This window comes from Juglans regia, chromosome 8 (assembly GCF_001411555.2).
Source record: "Juglans regia cultivar Chandler chromosome 8, Walnut 2.0, whole genome shotgun sequence".
Lineage (NCBI taxonomy): Eukaryota > Viridiplantae > Streptophyta > Magnoliopsida > Fagales > Juglandaceae > Juglans > Juglans regia.
This window is the reverse complement of record NC_049908.1, coordinates 16,800,522-16,826,122: the sequence shown is the minus strand read 5'-3', so window position 1 is coordinate 16,826,122 and position 25,601 is coordinate 16,800,522. Positions and strand designations below refer to the sequence as shown.

At 37.1% G+C, this 25,601-nt stretch overlaps 1 protein-coding gene across 1 annotated transcript; it reads left to right on the top strand.

Moving 5' to 3' along the window:
* Window positions 1-236: 236 nt before the first annotated feature.
* On the top strand, window positions 237-24,651 carry LOC109000453 (splicing factor U2AF-associated protein 2). Its single transcript, XM_018977317.2, has 14 exons — window positions 237-374; window positions 2,413-2,523; window positions 2,819-2,953; window positions 3,040-3,227; window positions 8,096-8,341; window positions 8,512-8,604; window positions 8,676-8,714; window positions 9,232-9,321; window positions 9,409-9,511; window positions 9,600-9,680; window positions 16,752-16,828; window positions 21,733-21,813; window positions 23,596-23,687; window positions 24,331-24,651. The coding sequence occupies exons 1-14, from the start codon at window positions 326-328 to the stop codon at window positions 24,452-24,454; spliced, it is 1,509 nt and encodes a 502-aa protein (XP_018832862.1). The 5' UTR covers window positions 237-325; the 3' UTR covers window positions 24,455-24,651.
* The last annotated feature ends 950 nt before the right edge of the window (window positions 24,652-25,601 follow it).

Genomic DNA, 25,601 nt, shown 5'->3' with positions numbered 1-25,601 from the left:
TAAAATTATTTTTTCTGTATATTAAATTTAATGTATTATATGACACGTCGAAAATCTATTTATAACTATATCTGTATATCATTATCACTTCTCTATTTATTTGACTTTAGAGATGGTTGATACGACACACTGTCGTTTTGAAGGGAAACAGAACAATGATATCCTCCTTGGGGTGCAAGTACATCGTTGTCCCCCGTAGGTTAATGACAGCTATAAACCAAACAAACCTAAAATCTCCCACTCTCTTCCTGCTTGCTTCTCTCCCTCTCTCCCCTATAAACTTGTATTCCGTACATTACAGAAAGAACGCAAAGGCACTACAACGATGTCGTCCCAGAACGGCTTTGAGGCTCAACACCAACAGGAAAACCCTGGTGCGCGTTCATTCTTTGCAAGCAATTTCGATTAAGTTTTCATTATCTTTGTTTCATTTTTTCATCTAATTTTCTGAGAAAAACCCTCTTTCATTGACTTTACAATATAGAGATTAGGACAAAGCGTTTTAATTTGTGTGAAACTATTCGATACGGAGTTTTTTTTCTCATTTTATTTTATTGATTCTTAATTTAGAGGTTAGTATTGGGCTAGTGTTTTACAGGTTTAAGTTACTCTTATCTGTTGCCCAGGAAAAAAGTTACTGTCTATTTAAAAAGATAAATTTATGAAAAATAAGGAGATTGGTTGCCAATGAATTTTATGATTTTTTATGTTTTAGAGTGTTTTTACCCATTTCGGTTTCGTGTCAGTTGCTTCATATAATGCTCAGCACGATAGCATTAGGGCTCGATTGGGTTTAGTTTATTGTTACTTTCCAAAAGAAAATTTGGGTTGAGTTTATTTTTATGAAGATTAAACTTCGATTAGGAATTGAGCTGGTGTGTGTGGGGTTATGTGAATTTTCATGTTTTTTTTTTTTATAAGTAATTAACAGGAACATGTGAATTTTCATGTTTAGTGAAACCTTTTAAGTTTTAACACTCATATTGGTCCTATATTGTTCTCGATATAGTAATGGTGAGTGTAATTGGGCTAAGTTTGGTTTGGTTTTGGTGAATAACAACTAAATGGATTAATGAGGGATTGTATAAAGTGTCGTTTTGAGGGATATTTTTCAATACCAATTTCAAATTTTTAGTATTTCTTTTATGATGGTGAGCATAATATTGAGATAAAGTTATATAGAGAGTTTGATTAAACAAAAAAGTGAAGGAAGTAAATGAGGGAGAGAGAGAGAGAGAGAGAGGAAATGTGTCAAAGACGAAATGGGCACCGAGTATTTTCTAGGTTGATTTTGCTATATTATTATCCAATCTTTTTTTTTTTTGATTCTCATGTTTGTACGCTTGTCAACACAGACACAGACATGCATCTTGACATGCTTGATAATTTAACTCACGTGCCATATGCAAACCTGCAGATATATGGTGAGCAGTGGATGAGAGGTTTGAGTTGCCCCAGGTTAATGGTTTACTGTTTTATACTAAATGAAGATGTGTAAAACAGAAAATTGGATCTGGGGTATTGGTAGACATGGGCATGTTTGGACACTATGAGAATTCTCAGAATTCTCAAAACTTCTTGTAATTTCATTCCCAAATATCACTCAAATACAAAACACTTTTCAATTTCAAATTTTCAACTTTTTTATCTAATCATTATCTAATCATTTTTCGAACACAAAAATCAATACGAATTTTACTAAGTTCAAAACAAAACTCAAAAATCAGTACAACTTTTACAGATTTCAAAATAAAAATCATATTAAAAAATAATACTCAAAATTTTTTTTTTAACTTTATAATATTTTTATTTCACCTTTTCTCTCCCATTTCCCAAAACCCAATGAAACATCTTCACTCAAACCATTTCACTACTAGTCGCAAAATTTTGAGATACTTTGAGTGTCAAAACATGCCCTCAATGTAATTGAGATGTGATTTCAGTTATTTTCAACTCGACTTAATTGATTCTGATTGTAACTTTACTGTTAGTGGAGCCATTTTAATGATTATTTCCATAAAAGCATGTTTCCATGCTTTGCTTTGGCTGTAAGAAAAAGAGGATGAGGGTCCTGGAGAACATTTTCTTTATAAGAATGCGGTACACACATGCATGTATTTGTGTTCTGGAGAGAATTTAATTACCATTATATTTGAAAAATGAATATGACTACATGATAAGTTATGCTTGATCCATAGTATAGGCTTGTGTCTACCCTTTGCCAGGATCCGGGTATCAACTTGGAATATATCTGTTGATCTTGAACTTCTTTCTTGTCAATTGTCCCTGCAATAATGTTCCTACTGATCCTTTTTATTCGTGCTTGCTTCTTTTGGATTTGTGTGCATGCATCTTTGAATGAGTGCTGAGGCTCTAGACAAGGAAGATAAGATATTTTCCTATATTTTTCAGGTGAGGAACACACATTTGATAGGAACTGTGAAACAATTCCTGAAGTTGGATGGTATATTCTCGGTGAAGATCAACAACATGTTGGCCCGTATGCTTTGTCAGAGTTGCGTGGTGAGTGCTGTAGGTTCCTTTGAAAAACTGTTGGATATAAGAAATATGGATCAATTGTCTTAAAACTAGTGCATTGGCTTACTGTATAAAATAAACAAACTGGAGTGTCTCCAGTTCTTTTTGTAAGAGTGATATCCAATTTATTTTTAGTCATTTAATTGTTTTCCTCTCTTGGATTTCAGTTCTACCAGTAAGCAATAGCACGGTTTCAGGACATGTGTCCATCTCTATCATGTTGAATTGGTATAGTGAGCTATTGAAACATCTACTTAGCTTGTTTACTTCACCTGGACAGAGCATTTTGTAAATGGGTACCTTTCCGAAAGTACACTCGTCTGGTCTGAAGGCAGAAGTGAGTGGCAGCCATTGCCCTCAATTCCTGGATTGCTGACTGGAATCCCTCAGCTGGGAGCTGACGAATTAACTACATGTGAAGTTTTCTATTCCTTTATTGTTTGACTACTGTTTGTGACTTTCTCTTGAGCCATAGGTCTTACCTTGTGATGTATTGTGCAGTGCCTGCAAACGATGATGAGTTTCAGAAATGGCAGGAGGAGGTTAGAGAGGCAGAAGCTGCAGCAGAGGCAGAAGGGGAAGTTGATTGTGACAGGCCTTTGACACCACCAGAGGGTGAGGAAGAATTCACTGATGATGATGGAACTACATACAAGTGGGACCGCAGTCTTAGAGCTTGGGCTCCTCAGGTTTTTGCTTGGGCATATGCAATAGCTTTTAAATACTTTTGAAGCTTTACTGATTTTTTCAAATTTTCATATAGATAGAGGTGTAGAATGAATGATTTTCTTAATTCTAGAGCAATAAAAACTGTAAACCTCCATTTGAATAGACTTTGGATTTGTTTTGTAAAGAGTGGCAATATGTGACACGATCCGTGAACCAAACATGAACACGAATTGGTCTACTCCCGCCAACAATATCCACCGAATTTTTCTACCGAATTGCCTTTTATTTTTATTTTTTTTACTTACTCGTTAAGGAAGTGTTTTTTAATGAGTTTGTGACTTTAAAAAAAAAAAATGTACAAGGGGTTTAAAAAAATGTTTGAAAATTTTTGTTTTTGCACATTCGGTGACCACTTTTGGTGGCTTCCCTCTGTGGGTGTAGCATCACCCTTGATATAAATGGTTTCAGGTCAAAATGGGTAGACCCAATAAGACACGATTAGAGAACAATTATGTGTCAACCCGCAATCAACTATATAACCTATTTAAATTTTATTTGGAGATTACAATTACAATATGCTAATGGTTGGTTGTTGGGATTATAATATTGGTATTATTTCGTGCTTTCTTGTGGGGGTGGAATGGGAGAGGAAACTAAATTCCATCTTGCTAGTTGGAATAAAGTTTGTTCTCCCATTTCGGGTGGAGGTTTGGGGGTTCGTAGTTTGGGATCCTTTTTTTATCAGTAAATAAGATTTTTATTGAAAATAGGCGAAGCCAAGTACATGGGACATATACAAGAGCCACACCTAAGCATGACTCTCTAAAGATACAAGAAAATCATGTACGTTCATGCCATTAAAGTCTATTACAATCGACCAATGGAATAAAGTGAAGAAAAAAAGTTCTAAGCTCGTCCATTGTTCGTTCACAATTGAAATCGAGACGAGAGTCACTTTGGAGGGAGGTTATTGATCGGAAATATGGAAGTGTTTGGGGGGTTGGTGTTCTAATGAAGTAAGGGGTGCATATGGTGTGGGTTTTTAGAAGTTCATTAGAAAGGGTTGGGAGAGTTTTGTTAGCCATGTTAGTTATGTTGTTGGAGAGGGATCCAGGATCCGTTTTTGGTTTGACATTTGGTGTGGTGATTGAGCCCTCAATAGGGTGTTTCCAGCAATTTTTCGGTTGGCTTCTGATCGGTATGCTTCTGTATTTGATCTGCTTGTTCGTTCTAATGTCCCTTCAGCTGTTCAGGATGGGAAATTGATGAAACTTCAGCTTTCTTCAGCTTTTATACTCTTTGAGGCTTGGTGGTAATAATGGGGATAGGATGTTGTGGAAGTCCGGGTGTAAAAGATTCACTGTTCGATTGTATTATAAGCTGTTGACTTTTCAGAATAGTCCTCATTTTCCTTGGAAGTGTATTTGGAGGTATTGTGTGCCCTCCAATGTTGCCTTTTTCATATGGACTGCCTCTTTTGGGAAACTTTTGACGTTGGACAATTTAAGGAAGCGTGGTATTATAGTTATGGATTGGTGTTTCATGTGTAAGAAGCATGGGGAAACCGTGGATAATTTACTTTTGCATTGTGAGGTGGCAAGGGCTTTGTGGGATGGTATTTTTGGTATAATTGGTTTGGCTTGGGTGATGCCTTTGAGAGTGGTTGATCTTCTTGCGCGTTGGAACGAATATCATGGTTGTTCTCAAGTGGATGTGGCATGGAAGACGGTTCCTGTGTCTTATGTGGTGCATTTGGATGGAAATGAATGAGTGGTGTTTTAATGATAAACAACATATGTTGGAGGAACTCCGGAACCTTTTTGTGCACTTTATTGCTTTGATTTTCTGCTTTAGTGATTAATGAAGCTTCTACTTGTGATTTTTTGTTGTCACTTTCTATTTGTTAGAATGTATTTAGGAGTTTTCTTTTGTATACTTCATGTGTACATGGGCTTTGCCTATACCTTCGCCTCGAATAAAATTACTTCTTACTAATAGAAAAAAGTATTGGTATTATTATAGGTTAGTATCTAAAAAAATAGATTAGTATAAAAAAAGTATTGACATTTTTTTGTTGGTATGTAGTCTTATGTTTTTTGGAGATATTAACTATAATGTGGCTACTACAAATTCTAGATATTAATTTTCATATGAAATTATGTTAATCAAGTCAAATGGATTATGCGGGTCAGTTGAACCCATTAGCATGAAACAGGTCGTGTCGTGTTAACCCAATTTGAATTGATTATTAAACGGGTTATGCACGTCTTGTCGTGTCACCTGCTATTTATATGGGTTGTATTAGGGTTTTTAAGTCATGACCCATTTAATTAAATGGGTCGTGTTCAGGTTGACCCGTATAATCAAATATTCATGACTTGACACGACACGAATACGACCCATGAACATGAACTGTCACCACAATGACAGAGTTCATGGCCAGTTGGACAAATCTACGAGGTCTCCCACAAATCTTAGCAGTGTGGAAAATGGTTCTGATCTATATCTTGTGGTGCTTATGAAAGGAGCGAAATGACCAGACGTTTGAAGATAAGGAGCGTTTATTAGAAGAACTTAGATTATTTTTTGTCAACACTCGTTTTCTTTGAGCCACGACTATAGATTTTCATGGCCTGGATTTTTATGCATTTCTCGTTTCTATTTCCTCTCAGTAAATAGGTGTTACCTTTTGTATACCATCTTGTGTACTTGGGCTATGCCTATTCATATCAATATAATCGTTTACTTATTAAAAAAAATGTTTTGTAGTCTGTATAAAATTTTAATCACATAAATTGATCTAAAGAATATTTTATGGTGCGTGTTATTTATGTCTTATCTTCAACAGAAACTGCTGTCATTTCCAACCAAGTTAGTTTTATGAATGTCTGTTTACCTCACCACCATGGGTACATCTTATTGTGTAACTTAGACCCCCACACTTGGCCACTATTTATCTCTCGAAAATGATATGAAATGCACTCCCTCTTTCCTTAACCACACTCACCATGTTTTTAATTCTTGTAATTTTTCCTTTGGGTCTTGTTGGAGCATTTTATACTCATTCTCTCTCTCTCTCTCTCTCTCTCTCTCTCTCTCTCCACCTCTATTTTTTAGTCCATCATTCTCTCTCTTATGTCCCCTAGGGGATTTTGAACCTTAGACTTTAGGGGAGCATACCCCCAAGCCCAAGGCCTTTACCACTTGAGCCAACCCCTAGGGGTTATTTTCCACCCAGCCCAAACCACATTTTTGTTTATTGGCATCATCCTCTTTTTGCTTGCTTGCATAGTGGCAATTAGTCAAAGTTCTCTTCTGGATTACTATTTGTCTTTCTTTACGCTCTGTTTAATCCTTATGCAGTAGTGGTTTCTACTCTACCTGGTAGTCCAACAATCGTTACATTAGGAGTGTCTGTTCATAAAAGGAAGTTGAAAATTATGAGAAAGAGAAATAAAGCTGTAAAATACAGAAAAGCGTTCACTGTAAATCTTTTAGTTCATTAGAATTCAAGGCAATTTTTTGCATCAAATAATGGGCACACTGCTAGATTGCCCAAATGGAAAAAAAAATGGTGGGAGTGTGAACAAACCCCCCCCCCCTCTCCCGGCGGCGGCAAGTGGCTTACTAACTTATTTTGGATATTGGGAGGTCCGTGTTTTCACAGAATTCTTCAATTTGTTGTACTCTTTTGGAGATGGTAATGTAAGGGTGGACAAGATTGTTTGGACTCTTAGCAAAGGAAAATTCTCCGTACGATCATTCTATGAGCTAATTATGACTTGGGAAGAGAATTTCTTTCCTTGGAAGAGTATTTCAAGGAGTAAGGCACCCCCAAAGGGGCAGCATTATTTGTATGGATTGCTTCCTTAGGAAAGATCCTGACCATGGATAACCTAAGGAAACTAAGAATTATTGTAGTTGATTGGTGCTATATGCAATGTTTTGAATACTGTACTGGATGCCGTACCGGTCAAGGCACTGGAACGAAATATTTCGGTATCGGTACCGTTTCGAGATAGCGTTTTTGGATAACATTTCGGGATAGTCAATATATAAATAAATTACATATAAAAATTATATTCTAAAATAATAATCTATATATAAATAAATTATATATAAATACATATATATATAAATTATAAATAGTCTAGTCTGAATTGGGGGTTAAAAAATAAGCTTGTAGTTTGAAAAAACGAAAAAAAAAAAAAAAAAACTGGCCGAAATATCGGCCGGTACCGGACAAAATTGAGGCCGGTACAAGCCGAAATTGAGGCCGGTATTTTGGCCGGTACAAAATAGATATAGTACCTGAACCGGCCGGACGGCTGGTACGAAAAATTTCGATCGTACCGGCCGGTACGGTACGAAATTCACAACACTGGCTATATGTGCAACAATAGCAGTGAAACAGTGGATTACTTACTTCATTGTGAGATTGCTAGGGCCTTATGGAGTGACTTTTTCAGTAGAGTTGGACTGGCATGGGTTATGTCTAGAAAGGTGGTTGATCTCTTAGCTAGTTGGAGAGGTATTAAGGGTATTCCTCAGATTTCATCTGTGTGGAAGATGGCACATATTTGTCTGTTTTGGTGTATTTGGAGGGAGAGGAATGACCCAACGAGGATCGGAAGCGCTCTATGGAAGATCTAAAATACTTTTTCTATAGGACTTGCTTTATATGTTCTATTGCTATAGATTTCAATGATCTTAGTTTTCATTAATTTCTTGTATCTATCTCCAGTTCTTAATTAGGTGCATTCTCTTGTATACTACAGATGTACTTTGGTATGCTTATTTTCATATTAATAAAATATTTCTTACTTCTTAAAAAAAATCACACACTGCTTCGAATTTGTCATTTTATGATGTTTCTTTTGCTTAATAGGACAACACATATAGTAGAAGTGAGCAATATGGGCTAGAAGAGATGACATTTTTGGAAGAAGAGGAAGTCTTTACAACTTCTAATGTTTCTGATGCCCCTGTGAAAGAAGAAGTTAATGCAACTGTAAATAATGTAGCAGTTAATGCTTCTGATGCCACTGGAAAGAAAGAAGTTAATGCTACCAGTGAAGTAGAGGAGGCCAATCAAAATGGCAAGAGAAAATTATCAGACATAGCTGACAAGAAGGTTTTCCCATCCTAACTTGTCCTGCTGCTGCTATTTTTCTTTCCTTTTTCCATTATATGAGACATGGACCTATATATGTTATGCTCTGCTTTTTGTCTCTCTAAATTAGAATTGCAGTGCTACTAAACATATTGCCTACTACTCCCTTTCTTATGTTTAAATCATTGCAGGAAGCTAATAAACCTCCTGATAGTTGGTTTGAATTAAAAGTGAACACACATGTTTATGTGACTGGGCTTCCTGAGGATGTTACTGTTGATGAAGTAAGTCCCAGTCATTTGTTTCTCCTGTCAGTTTTCCTTGCGTCAATAAACTAATCTGGAATGCTTCACAGATGGTGGAGGTGTTTTCCAAGTGTGGTATAATAAAGGAGGTAAGATTCCAGTCCTACATAATTTAATTACATGATACAATGGAGTAGTATCTGAGCATGATATAATGTTGTAGCATCTGGAAATCATTTACAACTGAATGCAAAAAGATTATGCAGTATTGTCCAATGGACCAATGGTTATGGAAGCTTCACAGGCAATTACTCCATGATTTCCAGTTTGCTCTAATTGTGGGATCATATTAAGATATCCTTTGTAGCCTTAAATATAATAAGGGGCCAGGCTGAGGGTGGTAAATTAGATGGAATTTATGAAAACTGAGGTATGATATGTAGTTTGAAGTAATGTATCGGGGTTTTCCTGTGATTTATAACTCAAATTTTAAAATTTGACCTTTTTTTGACACGTGCACCTCATGTTTCATAAAATTAATTGAAGGTTCTAATTGTATCATGTTTATATTACATCACTCACATAGTTAATTTATCTACAGCTATTTTCTGCCCTCATTTCTGCATTTCATGGAACATATAATGACTCTATCTAATGAAAATGCAGGATCCTGAAACAAAAAGACCACGTGTGAAGCTATATGTTGACAAAGATACGGGAAGGAGAAAGGGAGACGCACTAGTTACATATCTGAAGGTAATTTTTCTCCTTGTCACCGTGCCTGTGACATGTAACATATTCAGATCCTCATATGTGGGATTTATATTTATATGTTTCCACTAGGAACCATCTGTTGCTCTGGCTACTCAACTTTTGGACGGAACGCCTCTACGTCCTGGTGGCAAGATTCCCATGTCAGTCACCCTGGCTAAGTTTGAGCAGAAAGGTGTTGTGTGCAATCCTGATAGTTAGTATGGCTGTCATTGATTTAAGGAAGAAGACTAATTCATAAGCTTGGCTTACTCTTCATGCAGGGGATGCATTTGTTGCGAAACAGGCTGACAGCAAGAAAAAGAAGAAATTGAAGAAGGTCCAAGAGAAGATGCTTGGCTGGGGTGAGTTCTGATCTTACATCTTGAACTTTGTTTTAACTTAATAAGATAGGCTATGAGCTTTTAATTGAACCCTAATTAAAAATTACTTATAGTTTCCTTGCGTATAAACTGAGGCCTCGTTTGGTTACACAGATGAAATGAGATAAAAGTTGAAAATTGAATAAAATATTATTAGAATGCAAGTTTTTAATATTATTTTTGTTTTGAAATTTGAAAAAGTTGAATTGTTTATTATATTTTGTGTGGGAGTTTGGGAAAGTTGTGATAGTTATTTGTGTTTTGTATTGTTGATTAATGAAACCTGATGTACATTTCATCAAACGTGGTTTGCTAGATGTATTAGATTGTCTATCACATAAAAGAAATTTTGTGCTGCATAGCTGGAATGCAATACTCTACAAAATTTTCTGCAGGAAATTAAGGACAGACTACAGAGACATTCTCTAAGGAGATGACGTAGGACATGATAGTGGAAGGCTTTCTAATTGAGCTTGTGTGGTGGGTTGAAAAGTGAAAGTTGGCTATAGGGCAAGGGATTATAGAATGATGTCTTGTGGGTTTCTATGAGAAACTAGGCTTGTGAAAGACAGGGCGTGAAAGGTGAAGAAACAAGAGGTCTTGTCTTGAAATTATTTTCTGGAAGTAGCAAGATTTAATGAGGTAGTTCTACTGCTTTATTTGGCAGGATAGGGTAGGGACAATATTGAGATTTAATGCCTCAAATTATTTGGTAAGGGGTTGAGAACTTAAGTTTAAAGGATTGTAAGGAAGAAGAATCTTTAAATCTGTGAGCGGTGGAGTGGAATAGTGACATGAGCACTAGTTTGGTAAAGGAGGAAAAGAAAGGAAAACAATGGACTGAAAGCTTCACACAATGGCATTCATGCTGTACATGAACCAAATTACTATGTTCTTTCCATTACATCTCTAATTATTTATGCACAATGGGGTTCGAGTCCGGGCAATTCCATTCTTGTTCACATTATATAATTTAATACTTTGTTCCATTGGTTGATTGTACTTGGTTTTAATGGTATGAATATTCATGAATTTCTTGTATCACTAGAACACCACTCTTAGGTGGGAGGTGAAGGATTTTCTTTTGAGAGGTGGGATCGATGTTGAGCTTCAGGTGTTTGAAGGTGGAATCGGAGATTTTTGTTTTTTCGAATGAGGGGGGTAGTTTCATTTGCATTACCGAGAGGAGCAAAAGGGTGGTCAAGTTTGTTTCCCCTAGTGTGTCGACAGTGTCATGGGTGGTTAAGGTGATGGAGGATTGCTTGGCTCACCTTTGGCATGATGGTTTTGTCAAAAAGTTGTAGGATGGCCATGGTGTCCTTATTATCCAGCGTCATGCTAATTCGAGGGATCGTTTCCTACTTTTGGACGAATATGGGGGAATGGGAATAAGAGGGGTTCTCTGATTATCCCTGAAGGTTGGAAAGGTAGAGGCTGGGAAAATTTTGTGTTCAATGCTCACAATGTATCTGCCTCTAAAGTCTCTGTTTCGGCAGATGAAAACAAAGCTCAAAATGATCAGGCCTTACAAACTCAAGTTTGGTATAGGGAGGGGTCCGATGGTTTGTTGCCTTCGGGGAGGGCTCCCCTCTCAAAGGGTGCTTCATATTTATCGGTCTTGAAGAAACCGACATGTATTCCAACAGGAAATAGATCACATAGTGGGGATGACGATAGTCAGAATAAGGGGAAGGTTATTGGCGGTGATGTCCTAAATGGTCGGTAGTCTTCATCTCATGTTGACAAGTGGCATCACAATGAGGAATGTGGGGTGGGTGGTTCGCATTATGTGGTTATCTTGATGGTAGGAAAAATTGAAGGGGTGTTGTGGGCTGCCAGAGCAGAGCTGTTGTGGGCTGCTAGAGTAGAGCTATCGGAAGTTATGGAAAAGATTACAAATTTAATGACCAAAATAGACACGAGCTTGAATTTGGTCATGGGCCTAAGTAATGGGACGAATAACCCATGTCATATAAACCAACTCTCACCTATCGACAATGGGTTTAAGTTGGTAAATAGATGGGACGATGGGCTGGGCTTGACCAAAAGGGTTGGAGGACCGACCTCGAGGCCCGCTTCCAAAACGTGGCGCGTCAAACTCCCTATTGGGTGGTCCTCCTCGATCCCGAGCGTGAATATACCTCAGATACCGCCGGCGCTTGTTCAAGGCATCTCTCCACTGTCACAAAACAGGTTGCCGGCGACCTTCCAATTGTTGAGTTAGTGCCGATCTCTGTCTCGAACAGGAAGAACAATGGTGGAGGGGCCGTGGATGCCTCGGTCCCGAGCGTGAATATACCTCAAATACCGCTGGCAGTTGTTCAGGGCATCTCTCTACCGTCATAGAACAAGTCGTCGGTCACCGGCAACCTTCCAGTTCCTGAGTTAGCGTCAACCTCCGTCTCGAACAGGGAGAAAATGGTGGAGGGGCCGTGGATACCTTCGTGGCCGCACAAAATGTGGTTTCTCCCGGTTCTCAAGGTGTTTCTAGCGTTCCTAGCTTTCCTATTCATTCTAACTCATCCTAGTTGCCCTCCATAGTTTCTGGTGAAGTCGTATTTGACGGATTTGGGAGGGTGTCTCCTAAGTTGAATGTTGAGGAATCTGCTAGGGTTTTATGCACTGCTGATGATGATGTATTGGGCACCTCGGATGAGGGTTCTGTTGAAGAGCTTGATTTATGGTTGGTATGCAAGGGGTCTGGGGTGGAGGCTTCTCTTAATGGATTGGAAGATGTGGGGGATGAGCCTAGTCCCATTTACTCTATGCCTCCAGTGTACTCTTGGGCAGGTTCTCATTCTGATTGGGTGTTACAAAGGGTGGATGAAATTTGCGAATGTATAGGGATTTATTTCGAGGGCTTCAAAGAGCAATTTAAAGCTCTTCTCATTGCCATCAAGGCGGAGACAACCTTTCTTGTCTAGATCTTGTTAAAAAAATGAAAGAGAGCTTAAGAGATTGGTTTTTCTCTATCAATTATGATGCTAGGGAAGGTAGTGCTAGTTGAGGTAGGCACAAAGACAGGGTGAACATAAGTGCTTTATGAAGCTGAAGATCCTCTCATGGAATGTACGGGGGTTGAATGACCCATGTAAACACCTTCATGTAAGAAATTTGATTCGGGATTGGAAAGTAGATGTCATTTGTTTGCAAGAAACCAAACTGATATCTATTGACGGAAACATTATAAGAAGTGTGTGGGGTTGTTCTTATGTCGGATGGGCCTCTTTAGCTTCTCAGGGGGCTTCGGGGGGTATTATTTTGATGTGGGATAAGAGAGTTGTAAATCTGGTAGATGAATTCATTGGGGAATATCTGGTGGCTTGTTCTTTATTGAATGTTAATGATGGTTTCGGGTGGAGTTTTGCTCGTGTGTATGGGCCTACTGTTGATAGTGAAAGAAAATTTCTTTGGGATGAGATTGCTGGCTTGTGCAGTTGGTGGGAGGGTGCGTGGTGTATTGGTGGCGATTTTAACATCTCTTGGTATCCAAGTGAAAGGTCAGAGGATTCTCGTATTGGTCCAGCCATGGTTGATTTTTCTAATTTAATTTTTGAGCTGGATTTGATTGACTTACCTTTGGCAGGGGGCGATTTCACTTGGTCGAACGGGAGGGTATGGTCTAGGTTGGACAGATTTCTTGTTTCTCCTTTTTGGGAGGCGCATGTCCCTGACTTATGTCAAAATCGTCTGCCTAGATTAAGTTCCGATCATTTTCCCATCCTTTTGGATTGTGGGGGAATTCATAGGGGGTGGAGATATTTTAAATTTGAGAACATGTGGTTAAAAGCTGATGGTTTTGTAGATAAGGTAAGAGAGTGGTGGTCCTCTTATCAGTTGTTGGGTACACCCAGTTATGTCTTAGCATGGAAACTAAAAGCATTGAAAAATGATTTGAGGAAATGGAATGAGGAAGTCCTCAGGAACATAGTGGATCAGAAAAAGTCTCTTTTTGAGGAGCTAATTGGCTTTGATGTAAAAGAGATTGTTGGGGTTTTATCGGTTCATGAGAAGGAAAGGTATCTTGGTGTTGCTACTGAACTGGAAAAAATTATTCTCATGGAGGAGATTTCTTGGTGACAAAAGTCTCGGGCCCTTTGGTTGAAGGAATGGGACAAGTGCACCAAATTTTTTCATAGAGTTGCCAATTCTCATCGTAAGAATAATGCCATTGAGGTGCTTCACTGGGAAGGTAGTGTCATTACAGATCAATCTGAAATTCAGGACCACATTGTTCATTTTTATGAAAAGCTCCTGAGCCTTATTCCTGGCGTCCTAAGGTTGATGGGCTGGTGTTTGATTCGATTGATCAGCCTACTGCACTTTGGTTGGAGAGAATGTTTGAAGAGGAGGAGGTGCTCAATGTGATAAGAGGAATGGACAAAGATAAAGCTCTAGGCCCAGATGGATTCTCCATGGCACTTATTCATTTATGAAATTCGAGAAAATGCTACGTTCATTACACTTATTCCTAAAAAAGTTGGGTCCATGGAGGTGAAGTATTTTCATCCCATTAGTCTTATTAGTAGTGTATACAAAATCATTTTGAAGGTGCTTGCTAACCGTTTGAGTGTGGTTATGGAGAAGATCATCACAAAATTTCAAAATGCCTTTGTTAAGGAAAGACAAATTCTTAACTCTGTTCTTATTGCAAATGAGTGCTTGGAGAGTAGAATTAGAGGTGCCGTTCCCGGCATCCTTTATAAATTGGATATGGAGAAGGCTTTCGACCACGTCAACTGGGATTTTTTGGTTTATACCCTTGGTAGATATGGTTTTGGGGAGAGGTGGTGTAATTGGATGATGCATTGCATATCAACAGTTAGATTTTCAGTTTTGGTTAATGGCACACCAGCTGGTTTTTTTAATAGCTCCCAGGGATTGAGACAAGGGGATCCATTGGCCCCTTTCCTTTTTGTTTTAATCATGGATGTGTTGAGCTGAATGTTGAAGGCGGCAGCGGATAGGGGATTCATATCGGGCTTTTCGGTGGGCAGTCCTTCGTATGGCAGCGTTAATGTTTCTCATCTACTCTTTGTGGATGACACTTTGATCCTTTGTGAGCCAAATTCTGATCAGATCCGTTCTCTACGGGCTCTCTTGCTATGTTTTGAAGCCGTATCTGGCTTAAAGGTGAACTTATCAAAGTCTGAAATGATTCCTGTTGGTATGGTCAATAATATAGGGGATTTGGCTGATATTTTGGGCTGCAAAGTCTCTAGCTTGCCTTTGAAGTATCTTGGTCTCCCTTAGGGGGCACCTCGCAAATCCAAGGCTATTTGAGGTGGGATTATTGAGAAGATTGAATATCGATTGGCTGGTTGGAAAATGATTTATCTGTCCAAAGGTGGTAGAATCACTTTAATCAAGAACACCTTATCTAATATCACAACCTATTATCTATCTCTTTTTCCTTTGCTTGCAGGAGTGGCTAATAGAATGGAAAGGATATTTCGTGCTTTCTTGTGGGGCGGTATGGAGAATGAGCAGAAATTCCATTTTCTTAAGTGGGATAAGATTTGCACTCTTTCATTGGGAGGTTTGGGGATTAGAAATCTGAAAACTTTCAATAAGGCACTTTTAGGGAAATGGCTGTAAAAGGGGATGCTCTTTGGAGAATTGTTGTTGATGCCAAGTCTGGGAGTACTTGGAGTGGTTGGTGCTCCATCGAAGTAAGAGGGGCATATGGTGTGGGTGTGTGGAAATTCATTTGAATTCTTCAGAAATTTCAGATTTGAGGTGGGTAGGGGAAACCGGATCAGTTTTTGGCATGACTTGTGGTGTGGGGATGAGGCCTTGAAGAATGTTTTCCCCTCTCTTCAGAATTGCTTTGAATAAAGGTGCTTCCGTGGCTGATTACTTGGATAATACTGCTGGTTTTATTCAGTGGTCAGTAAGTTTTATTAGAGATGTCCAAAATTGGGAAGTAGGGGGACATTTCTGATTTTTACAGCTTGCTTTATGCTTTAAACATAAACTCTGGAGGGGAGGATAGATTACTTTGGAATCAGTTTGGTAATAAGAAATTATCGGTTAGATCTTTATACAAGGTCTTGGTGCCACATTCTTCTACTGACTTTTTTCCTTGGAAAAATATTTGGAGATGCAAGGTGCCTCTTAAGGTGGCTTTCTCCGGGTGGTTGGCTTCTCATGGGAAAATTCTTACCATTGATAAGTTAAGAAAGCCTAGTATCGTTGCAATGGATTGGTGCTTTATGTGCAAAAGATGTGTTGAATTGGCGGATCATCTTCTTCTTCATTGTGATGTGTTGAAGTCTTTGTGGGACGAGGTCTTTGATAAGGCGGGATTGCTTGGGTGATGCCTAAGAGGGTGGTGAACCTCTTGGCCTGTTGGAGAGGGATTCTAGGAAATTGTCAAATAGCAACCGTTTGGAAGATGATACCTCTTTGTCTTATGTGGTGTATTTGGAATGAGATGAATGGACGCTGTTTTGAGAATAGAGAACAATCAGTGGAAGGGATTAGAGCTTTCTTTTTTCATACTTTGTTGCTTTGGGCTTCAGTTATTGTATTGGATGGGAATAGTCTTAATGACTTTTGTACTGTTTTTCAGGGTTAGCTTGTAATTAGGTGTCTCTCTTGTACACTTCCTGTCTATCCTTAATTACGTTTTCTAATAAATTTCTTACTTATAAAAAAAAAATATAAATACCACTCCTAGGCATTGCTCTTGTATATGTCCTGTGTCCTTGGGCTTTTGCCTGCCCTTAAGATCAGTAAAATCTTATTTATTGATCCAAAAAAGTTATGCACAATGGTTTATATACAGACTCTTGACTTTTCTTGTTAGACTCCAAATCTAACTCTTAATTTGACTTGTAAACTAAACAAAAGGTCACGGAGAAAGGCCTTGTCGCTAAATTAAACTATTCTAATATAGGCTACGCACTATTAGATTAAATTCTGAAAGTGCTTCAAGACATTTTTGTGCAAGGAGACTCATCATTGTTTGAGCTTTTGATTTGAAACTTTGATTGCCTAATGTGCTGTATACCCTGATGACAACATGAATTTTTATCTGTGGTGGCTCAGGTGGTCGTGATGATGCAAAGGTCTTAATCCCAGCTACTGTTGTTCTTCGTTACATGTTCACTCCTGCTGAAATGAGGGTAAGCTCTGAACCATCCATGGGTTGCAGCTCACTTTTCCCTAGTGACCTTTTTTTTAAATAAAGGGTTGCCAAGTCGTCATTAACTACTCCAAGGCATGTTTGGATACCAAGAATGTTTGGAAATATTTGAATTGTGAAAATATGTTTGAGCTTAGGTTTTGGGAAAAGAGAGAAAAAATTGAATAAAAATATTTTTTAAAATAAGTATTGTACTTTGTGAAAGTGGATAGATAAAGTTAAAATTTTTTTAATGTTATTTTTGTTTTGGAGTTTGTAAAAGTTGTATTGATTTTTGTGTTTGAGTAATGATTAGATAATGATTAGATGAAAAGTTTAAAATTTGAAATAGAAAAGTTTTTTGAGTTTAAGTGATGTTTGGGAATGAAGTTATGAGAAGTTTTGGAAATTTTGTGGTTTGCCACACATGCCCATGATGATGGACAGCTGTTGTCATTGAGTCTTTCTTTAAGTTTATCATGAAGTAGTTTTTCTCTAAGATGCATCCTCAGCTTTGATTCTAAACAGATATAAGGCAAGGAGCTCTGATTCCAAACAATTGATGTCCTAAACAATTGAGGTAGGACAAAGGCTGATATACCATATCTGAGGTAGGAGTTTCTGGACAACTTTAAGGCCTTGGGATGATCCAGTGTTAGGCTTTTGGTGGGGAATGGCTAGAAAATAGAAGGGATTTCAGATTTCAATTAGGGTAAGGAAATGGACTTGATTTGATTGCAAGAGAGAGGGAAAATTGAAACTCTAGGTTGCTATTTTGGGCTATGAACAGTAACCAGAGAATGATGTATCTGTATTTAGGCATTATTTGCTGGATGGGTGTTTTGAGGTTATTTGTGATTAGATTTTGGGAAGCAATATATGAATGATTAGATCTAATATTAGCTAGAATTTGATACAAAATACACATAAGATGCAGCCTAGTTGTTAAAGGACTGGCTTGGGATGAGCTATAGTCTCGGACATCTTGGGTTCATGTTCACACTAGGAATTACCTTGGATTATCTGATACACCCTTCTAGCAAGTTGGGCTGTATATTTAGGGTTTACTTGAGTCCAAAGGGCCCTACATTTTTAAGATTATAAGTCGTGAAAAATAATAAATTTGAAAAGAAAATAGGATTCAAACCTAGGCATCTCAGCTACTTATCCCAAGTTTTACACCTAGGGTTTCCTTGGCATTGCACTTCATAATCCTCATAAGTATAATAACGCTATAAACTGAAAAAAAAATCCCACTTAGTAGATAATTTTACATCAGTATGATAGAAAATAGAACCTAATCCTTATAAGCCTTGGTCTCCCGAGAAGATTCAGACTCTAAATAGACTTGGATACTATTGATTTTGACAATTATGCCCAAACTGAATATCTAAGGGAATCCACAAAGAAAATCCCAAACTGAATATCGAAGGGAATCCACAAAGAAATCCAAAAATAGATTAAAACCCCAAAACATTGTATCTTCATTTTGCTGACACTACCTCGATACCCCCCCGGCTGAGCAACAAACCCAGGCAATTGCTCCATAATTTACATCAGTATGAAAGAAAATAGAACTTTTTTTTTTTTTGTTTTGATAAGTAGGAAGTAAGTTTCATTGATATGAATGAAAAATAGGCATAGCCCCTGTACACACGGAGTATACAAAAGAAAACGCCTAAATACATTCTAAAAGCACTACATTAAAGATAAAAAATCATGCACATTGTTTCCATTAAGGACAATGGCTGAAAACCATAGGAGTAAAGTGTGTAGAAAAAAATTCTGAAGCTCCTCCATTGTTCTCTCTCTATCTTCGAAGCACCTCGCATTCCTCTCCATCCAAATACACCACATAATGCATAAAGGTATCATCTTCCAAACTGCTGCCACCTGGGGACAGCCTTGAATACCCTTCCAGCAGGCAAGCATATCAGCCACCTTTGACGGCATAACCCAAGCAGCATTCACTCTACTAAATATCCCACCCCACAACTCTCTTATCACCTCACAATGCAATAAAAGATGGTCTACTGATTCCCCATGTTTTTTGCACATATAACACCAATCCATCACAATGAGGCCCCTCTTCCGCAAGTTGTCCGTGGTTAGAATATTCCCCAGGGCTGCAGTCCACACAAAGAAGGCCACTTTGGAAGGTACGCGAGACCTCCAAATGCTCTTCCACGGGAAAATAGAACCTAATCCTTATAAGTCTTGGTCTCCCGAGAAGATTCAGACTCTAAATAGACTTGGATACTATTGATTTTGACAATTATGCCCAAACTGAATATCTTAGGGAATCCACAAAGAAAACCCCAAACTGAATATCGAAGGGAATCCACAAAGAAAATCCAAAACTGAATATCTAAGGGAATCCACAAAGAAATCCAAAAATAGATTAAAACCCAAAAACATTGTATCTTCATTTTGCAGACACTACCTCGATACCCCCCTGGCTGAGCAACAAACCCAGGCAATTGCTCCATAATAGACCTTGAGTAAATAAGCTTGAAAGAAGGCATTTTTGACACCTAATTGATACAGAGGTTGATCAAGATTGGCACTAAGAGAAATTATTTCACAAATAGAGGAGATCTTGATCACAAAAGAGAATGTCTCATCATAGTCAATACCATAAGTTTGGATGTAGCCTTTGGCATCCAACCTGATCTCAAGGCGGCCAACACTCATCAGAATGAAACTTAATGTTGTACACCCATTTACAATCAAGAATAGGTTCCCAAGTGGTAAGGGACAAGATATCAAGCCTCTTTTTATGTGAAGTAGCCATCTCCAACACCATGGTCTTCCTGTTGTTCCTTTCCTTCCAAAGACACCACAGTAAGCATATACTAACTATCTTCCATGCTATTGCAATTTGGGATTGCCACGTAAATGTTTTTCGGTTAGCAAAAAATACCCACCCTCCTGGGCATTACCATGCTAGCCAAGCTCTGCTAAAGAAATAATTCCATAATGCCTTGGGCCCTTGGCAACCTCACAGTGAAGTAGCAAGTGATCAACTGTTTCTAATACAAGGATGAATTCTTTTCAGAGAGCAATGAGATGTGAATCAATGTTAGTAAATGGAGGATCCGTAGACTCTGAGGATGATGAAGGGCAATGGAACTATTGGTTGTGGATGTATGGTAGATACGTGTACTTATAAAAAAAAATGTATTAGAACTTGTGCCTTCGAAGGCAATGTCTTGGGGGAAGGTAGTTGCACATATTAGACTGCCTTTCGTAGGGCTGATTATTTTGCTTGCTTCAAATGAGTAACGTTCTTGGCTCCAGATAGATGTGTGGCAAATGCTCCCACATGGCGTTTGCAAATCTAAGGTGCAATACATTGGTCCCAATACCAGGTTCTATGCTAGAAAGCATGAAGGACATGATCATATTATCATTTTAATGGTATAACTTGAGACAGCCAAAGTAGTAGTAGTGGTGAAGGCATCCGAACTAATCATATCACCCAAAGACATGGTATTGGTTGAGGAAATATTGGCTTGTCAGAGAAGAGATAATCAAACAACACCTTTGCTCTCAAGAAAACCTCTACTGATTGAGCCCCATAAGTATAGTTCTTACCATGAAACTTGATAGATGTTACGGGTGAGTTTGAAGTAGACAGGAAGTAAACTCAGGAATCCAGGCAGAAAAGTGGAGAAAAGACAGAAAATGGAAGTAAAAGAGGAGAGAGGAAAAAATGGAATGGGATGTGAAGAAATCTACCCAAAGCAAGGGAACTATCAAATCCCTGGCTTTGATATCATGTAAGAGAGAAGAAAATGAGTAAAAATTATCTGAGTATCTTCTTATTTCAGCTCTTATTTCATCCCACATGTATAGGAGAAACAGTTACAGTCAGTATGAAGGAAGGGGGTGGGGAATATTCTTAAGAGCAACGATTGGGACACTTAACTAAGGCTACCTCACTATATTTCCTTCTTTTTTTTTTGATCGGTGCCTCACTATATTTCCTTCTAGCAGGGTAAATCCTATTGTATAGCATAGCATCCTTACATTTTTTTTTTTTTTTATACGTATAGCATCCTTACATATATATGTTATGTATGTTATTTAGGCTCTGGGGTTAGGAGGATTTGACCCTCGGATGTAGCATAGCATTCTAACACTTCATATATTAGGACCTATCCAAAAATAAAAAACATGTAGTATTTTTTATTTCATTTGTAAACTAGATTTTATTGAAAATAATAATAAACATAGTCCAAGTAATAATAATAAACCAGTTATTCCTTTGTACACGGGCTATGCCTACTTCATTCATATCAATAATATTTATCTCTTACTTATATGTGACTTATAAAAAAAAATATATATTTATCTCTTATAAAAAAAAAAAAAAAAAAAGTACATGGGAGGTATACAAGAGCATTACCTGTGGATGATTATCTAGTGGTACAAGAAAGTCAAGAATGTTTAAGCCATTAAAATCAATTACAACTGACCAATGGAATAAAGTGTTAAAAAATAAAGGATTAAGCTCATCCATTGACTGCTCATGGACCTTCAAAACTTTTTGCATTCCTCTCCCTCCAAAGACACCACCATAGGCACATCTGTACGATCTTCCAAATTGTTGCCCTCTGTTTGTTACCCTGAAGGCCTCTCCAATTCGCTAGAAAATCAACCACCCTTTTTGGTGTCACCCAAGCTAATCCCACTCTAGCAAAAAGTCGTCCCAGGGCAATCTCATAATGGAGTTTTAAATGATCAACAGACTCCCCTTGCTTTTTGTCCTACTCGTATTAGGAAACTGTCCTATCTTCTGGGTTTGGTCTATGTTTGTCACTGACATGGGATATATGTCAATACTTTACAAATTAGTTTGGTATGGATTCGTGGGATTTGACTTTCTCAAAATGTTTTCAGGCTGATGAAAATTTACGTTTAGAATTAGAGGCAGACGTTGAGGAGGAATGCATAAAGCTTGGTCCCGTGGAATCAGTCAAGGTAATTTAACTTTTATACTTCAATAATTGGGTGTTTTAATTTTCTTTCCATCTTTCATTAAGTGACTTCATTATTCAGATATGTATTATAAATTAGCTATATAATAGAGAATCCCACCTGCTCATATCTAGTAGTGTCTGGTCAGTTCTATATTCAGGTTTGTTAAGATGGATAGCCGATGGAAAAATTGTTTCTCAAATTTGTTTAACCTGATATAAGACATTAACACATGGAAGTCCACTATTGCCCAAAACCTTTCTAATAATCTCTATCAAGCTTCATCACGTGGATTCTTAAAACCTGTGCTAATATTCCTTTCTACTGTTGCTTCTATTTACTGGCCAAGATGCTTGCCTAGATAAATCTCAGACTGGAATGTGTTTATAATTGGTTAAAGAGACAGTTTCTTCTTTAAGTTTTACTAACGCTCCTTTAGTTTCATATTGTTTGCCCAGTTTGACACATTACTGCTATTGAGGATTTCTCTGCTTGTTCATATATTTGACCAGTAAACCTGCAGAAAATATTTATATTTTCACATTTTCATAATGGCATAGAGAATGATATGTCATGAGCCTTTTTCTGAAAAGTTTTCCTGCTAACATACTCTATTTCGGCAAAAGTATGCATGATCATACCTACGTATCAAAAATAGAAAAAGTGTGCGTGATCATACTGAAACTAAATTAAACAAGAGCTAGAATGAGAGAAGCATGTTTATTTTTATATTAAGCTCTTTTAACTAAATCCTCTATCCCTTCTTCATTTAAAAACATTGCAACTGTAAGATTCTTGGCTTTGCTTTCTCCTGATTTCGCTTATCAAAAAAAGGTTACAGTTTTCTTTCTTCTGTACATTATGCCCTGGTACTTGTGAAGAATAAGCCGAACATGGATTTCTGAAAATGAATTTCTTTTAGGAAATCTTGATGGGACACCCCCTTATGCTTTGTTCTATTTTGATAATAGTATTCTCTGTTTAATTTTCCGTCCATTGTTAAGAGAAATGTGGACCAATCATTGCCATGTGACAAGTTATATTTTAAAAAAATAATATTTTTAGAAAATAATAAATATATTTTTATAATTAAAAACTGATAGGGCCGCTGGCCATCACAAGGGTGGCTAGAACTTAACCACCACATGGGTGGCCAGAACCTGGCCACCAGCCACCACAGGTGGTGGTTATTATTATCTTCTTTTTTAAAAAAAAAAAATTAAAAATTAGTTTTTAATTTTAAAAATATATTTATTAAAATAATAATAACTTGCCATGTGGCACTCTGATTTGCCCACGTAGTTTCTGTTAACATTGATGGATGGAAAAATGGACACAGTGCCCCATTCCTTATAAACATGTAGCACATCAGGTTATTGCTAAAAAAAGGCACAGGGTGCTAGATCAAGATACGCCAAAGCACAAGTGGTGTCCCATCAAAATTTCCTTTCTTTTATCTCAGTACTTCTCAAACAAAAAATTCTTTTATCTTATCATTTCACTAGTTTCCTGTAATATCTCAGTTTACCAAGAACCGAGCTGATTGTTGCATTGGGACTAATTGTTTTTTCCTCCCTTTTAAGTCTTTTAATGGTAATATTATAAAGCCCCATATGAGATACGGAGGAATTGTTATGCTCATGCTAGCCTTCTGCTCTTTAAATACTGTCTTTCCCAGTCTAGCTTTTGGATTTTTCCATTGAAGGCTGATTTGATTTGGTTCATTTTCTATTTTGTTTGTCTTATTTATTATTTTTTCATGCTCATTCTGGATTTTGCTTGCAGGTTTGTGAGAATCATCCACAAGGTGTCGTTTTGGTAAAATTCAAGGATAGGAACGATGTTCAAAAGTGCATAGAGTTGATGAATGGAAGATGGTAATTGATGAAAACCTATTCATGCAGTATATATATATAATTTTTTTTTTATACGACAAACTAAACTCAAAAAATTGATAAACCCCTTTTGATGTTTTTCTTATTTGATATGACTGCAATCACTATGTTACCTAAGCAGCATAAAGCAAGCCAGATGACTGCATCTTTTTTTATTAATGGAGTTATGTAGCCGCATACTTGACATCATTCTCTTATTTTGATCTGTAGTTAATGAAACTAGTTTTTCAGTAATATCTTCCTTGACATACAATATATATGTGTTGATTTTTTTTTTTAAAAAAAAGAAGGTAAATCATTCTGTTTTTTAGCAATCAGTACCGTTAGCAAACGACTGGTGTTTTCTGGTAGTATGCAAGTATAATCTACGTAGTGATCATTACGCAATATAGGTCCATATTACCCACCATTGAAAACATGATCATACCTTTTAACTCTTACACATGCCTCCTTATGCACCGAGAATCACTGCCACCCAGCATGTTACTGAAATCCCAATAGCTCGTGGAAATTTGAAGAATTAATAAATCTGAAATCTTTCTGCTAAATGGTAGTTGTTGTATTGTTATTACTTGTTTTCATTTTTATACTCTATTTTTGGTCAAAGCTGGTTGTTTGTGTTCAGGTTTGGGGGTAGACAGGTACATGCTAGCGAGGATGATGGTTTAGTGAACCATGCTTTGGTCCGGGATCTGGATTATGATGCTGCACGGTTGGAGCAGTTTGGAGCCGAACTTGAAGCTGATTAAGTTCAATATCACCAGTACAAAATTTACAAAATATGTACTACTTCCTACACCAATCTTTTTCTTGTAAAAAATCTAGGACTGAGGATATTTAATGGTGATGCTTATGAATCCCACTGGATGTAGATATGGTTTGAGAATCCAAGATAGCAATTTGTCATGAAATTTTTGGGGAGATTTGGTACTTACCAAAAATAAAATTTGATATTGATGATTCTGCTTCCAAGGAAAAAAATGGGTAAAATTTTATTTGGATGAGCCTCTCTAGCCTTAGAATAGGACTCTTCTTTATTATTAATTTTTTTTTTCTATACCCAGTTGTGTACAGCCGAATTGCTATTTGCACGGTTGGTATTGCAATTGTTTCCTCGTTCCAGTTTCTAATTCATTAGACTCTTATTTTTCTTAATTTTAATCCAACACGTTGTAATTCTTGTAAAAGTCCATGAGGCAATCAATAAAAATTAAATCGAAAACTATTATCAGCAAACTTTTGTGTTTGTTGTAGGTCGCCTAAAGCCTTCCCTTTTATATTGCTTTATTTCTTTATTTTCATTTTTACGAGAGATGATTGCTTATTCTTTATAAAAATGCTAATATCTTGTCTATATATAATGTGAGATTATTCTTCAATTGTGAATTGAGATGAGATAAGTTGAGATGAAAGTCTGATGGGAGGAGAGAGAAATTAAAAAATTATTCAATAAATGGGGAGCAATAACCATACAAATATGTAGAATTACAACAGCTTGTAAGCAAAAAACTTGCTTTTGCCTCTTCCAATGTAGACAATTTTATGGGATTGCTAGTTAAATTTTGATTTGCATTTACATTTGCCTATACCAATGCTAATGTTCGGCATGTTTTATGGTAAAAGAATCTCAATAATATTAGTCAAAAATTCAATGTTGAACATAATTCATTCAATTTCCAGACCCCCTTAATACTTGACAGTAGTACATAGGTTGTCATGCACATTTTTAAACTTATAAAGGATGTTAATAAATATTTGGTGACGAAAAGTACAAGATTTACATTGCAATCTTACAAAATAATATGGTTTGATGCAATATATTGAATCTATTTTACGATAAAAGAATTTTATAATTTTACGTACCACGTTTGAATATGTTAATTTATAAGTTTTCTT

What these genes read in the sequence shown, in the direction of transcription:
- LOC109000453 (XM_018977317.2), top strand. Translation starts at nt 326, where the DNA reads ATGTCGTCCCAGAACGGCTTTGAGGCTCAACACCAACAGGAAAACCCT. An exon ending in CAGACATAGCTGACAAGAAG is followed by an intron (nt 8,342 to 8,511) that starts GTTTTCCCATCC and finishes AAATCATTGCAG; the next exon opens with GAAGCTAATAAACCTCCTGA. An exon ending in GGCTAAGTTTGAGCAGAAAG is followed by an intron (nt 9,512 to 9,599) that starts GTGTTGTGTGCA and finishes CTCTTCATGCAG; the next exon opens with GGGATGCATTTGTTGCGAAA.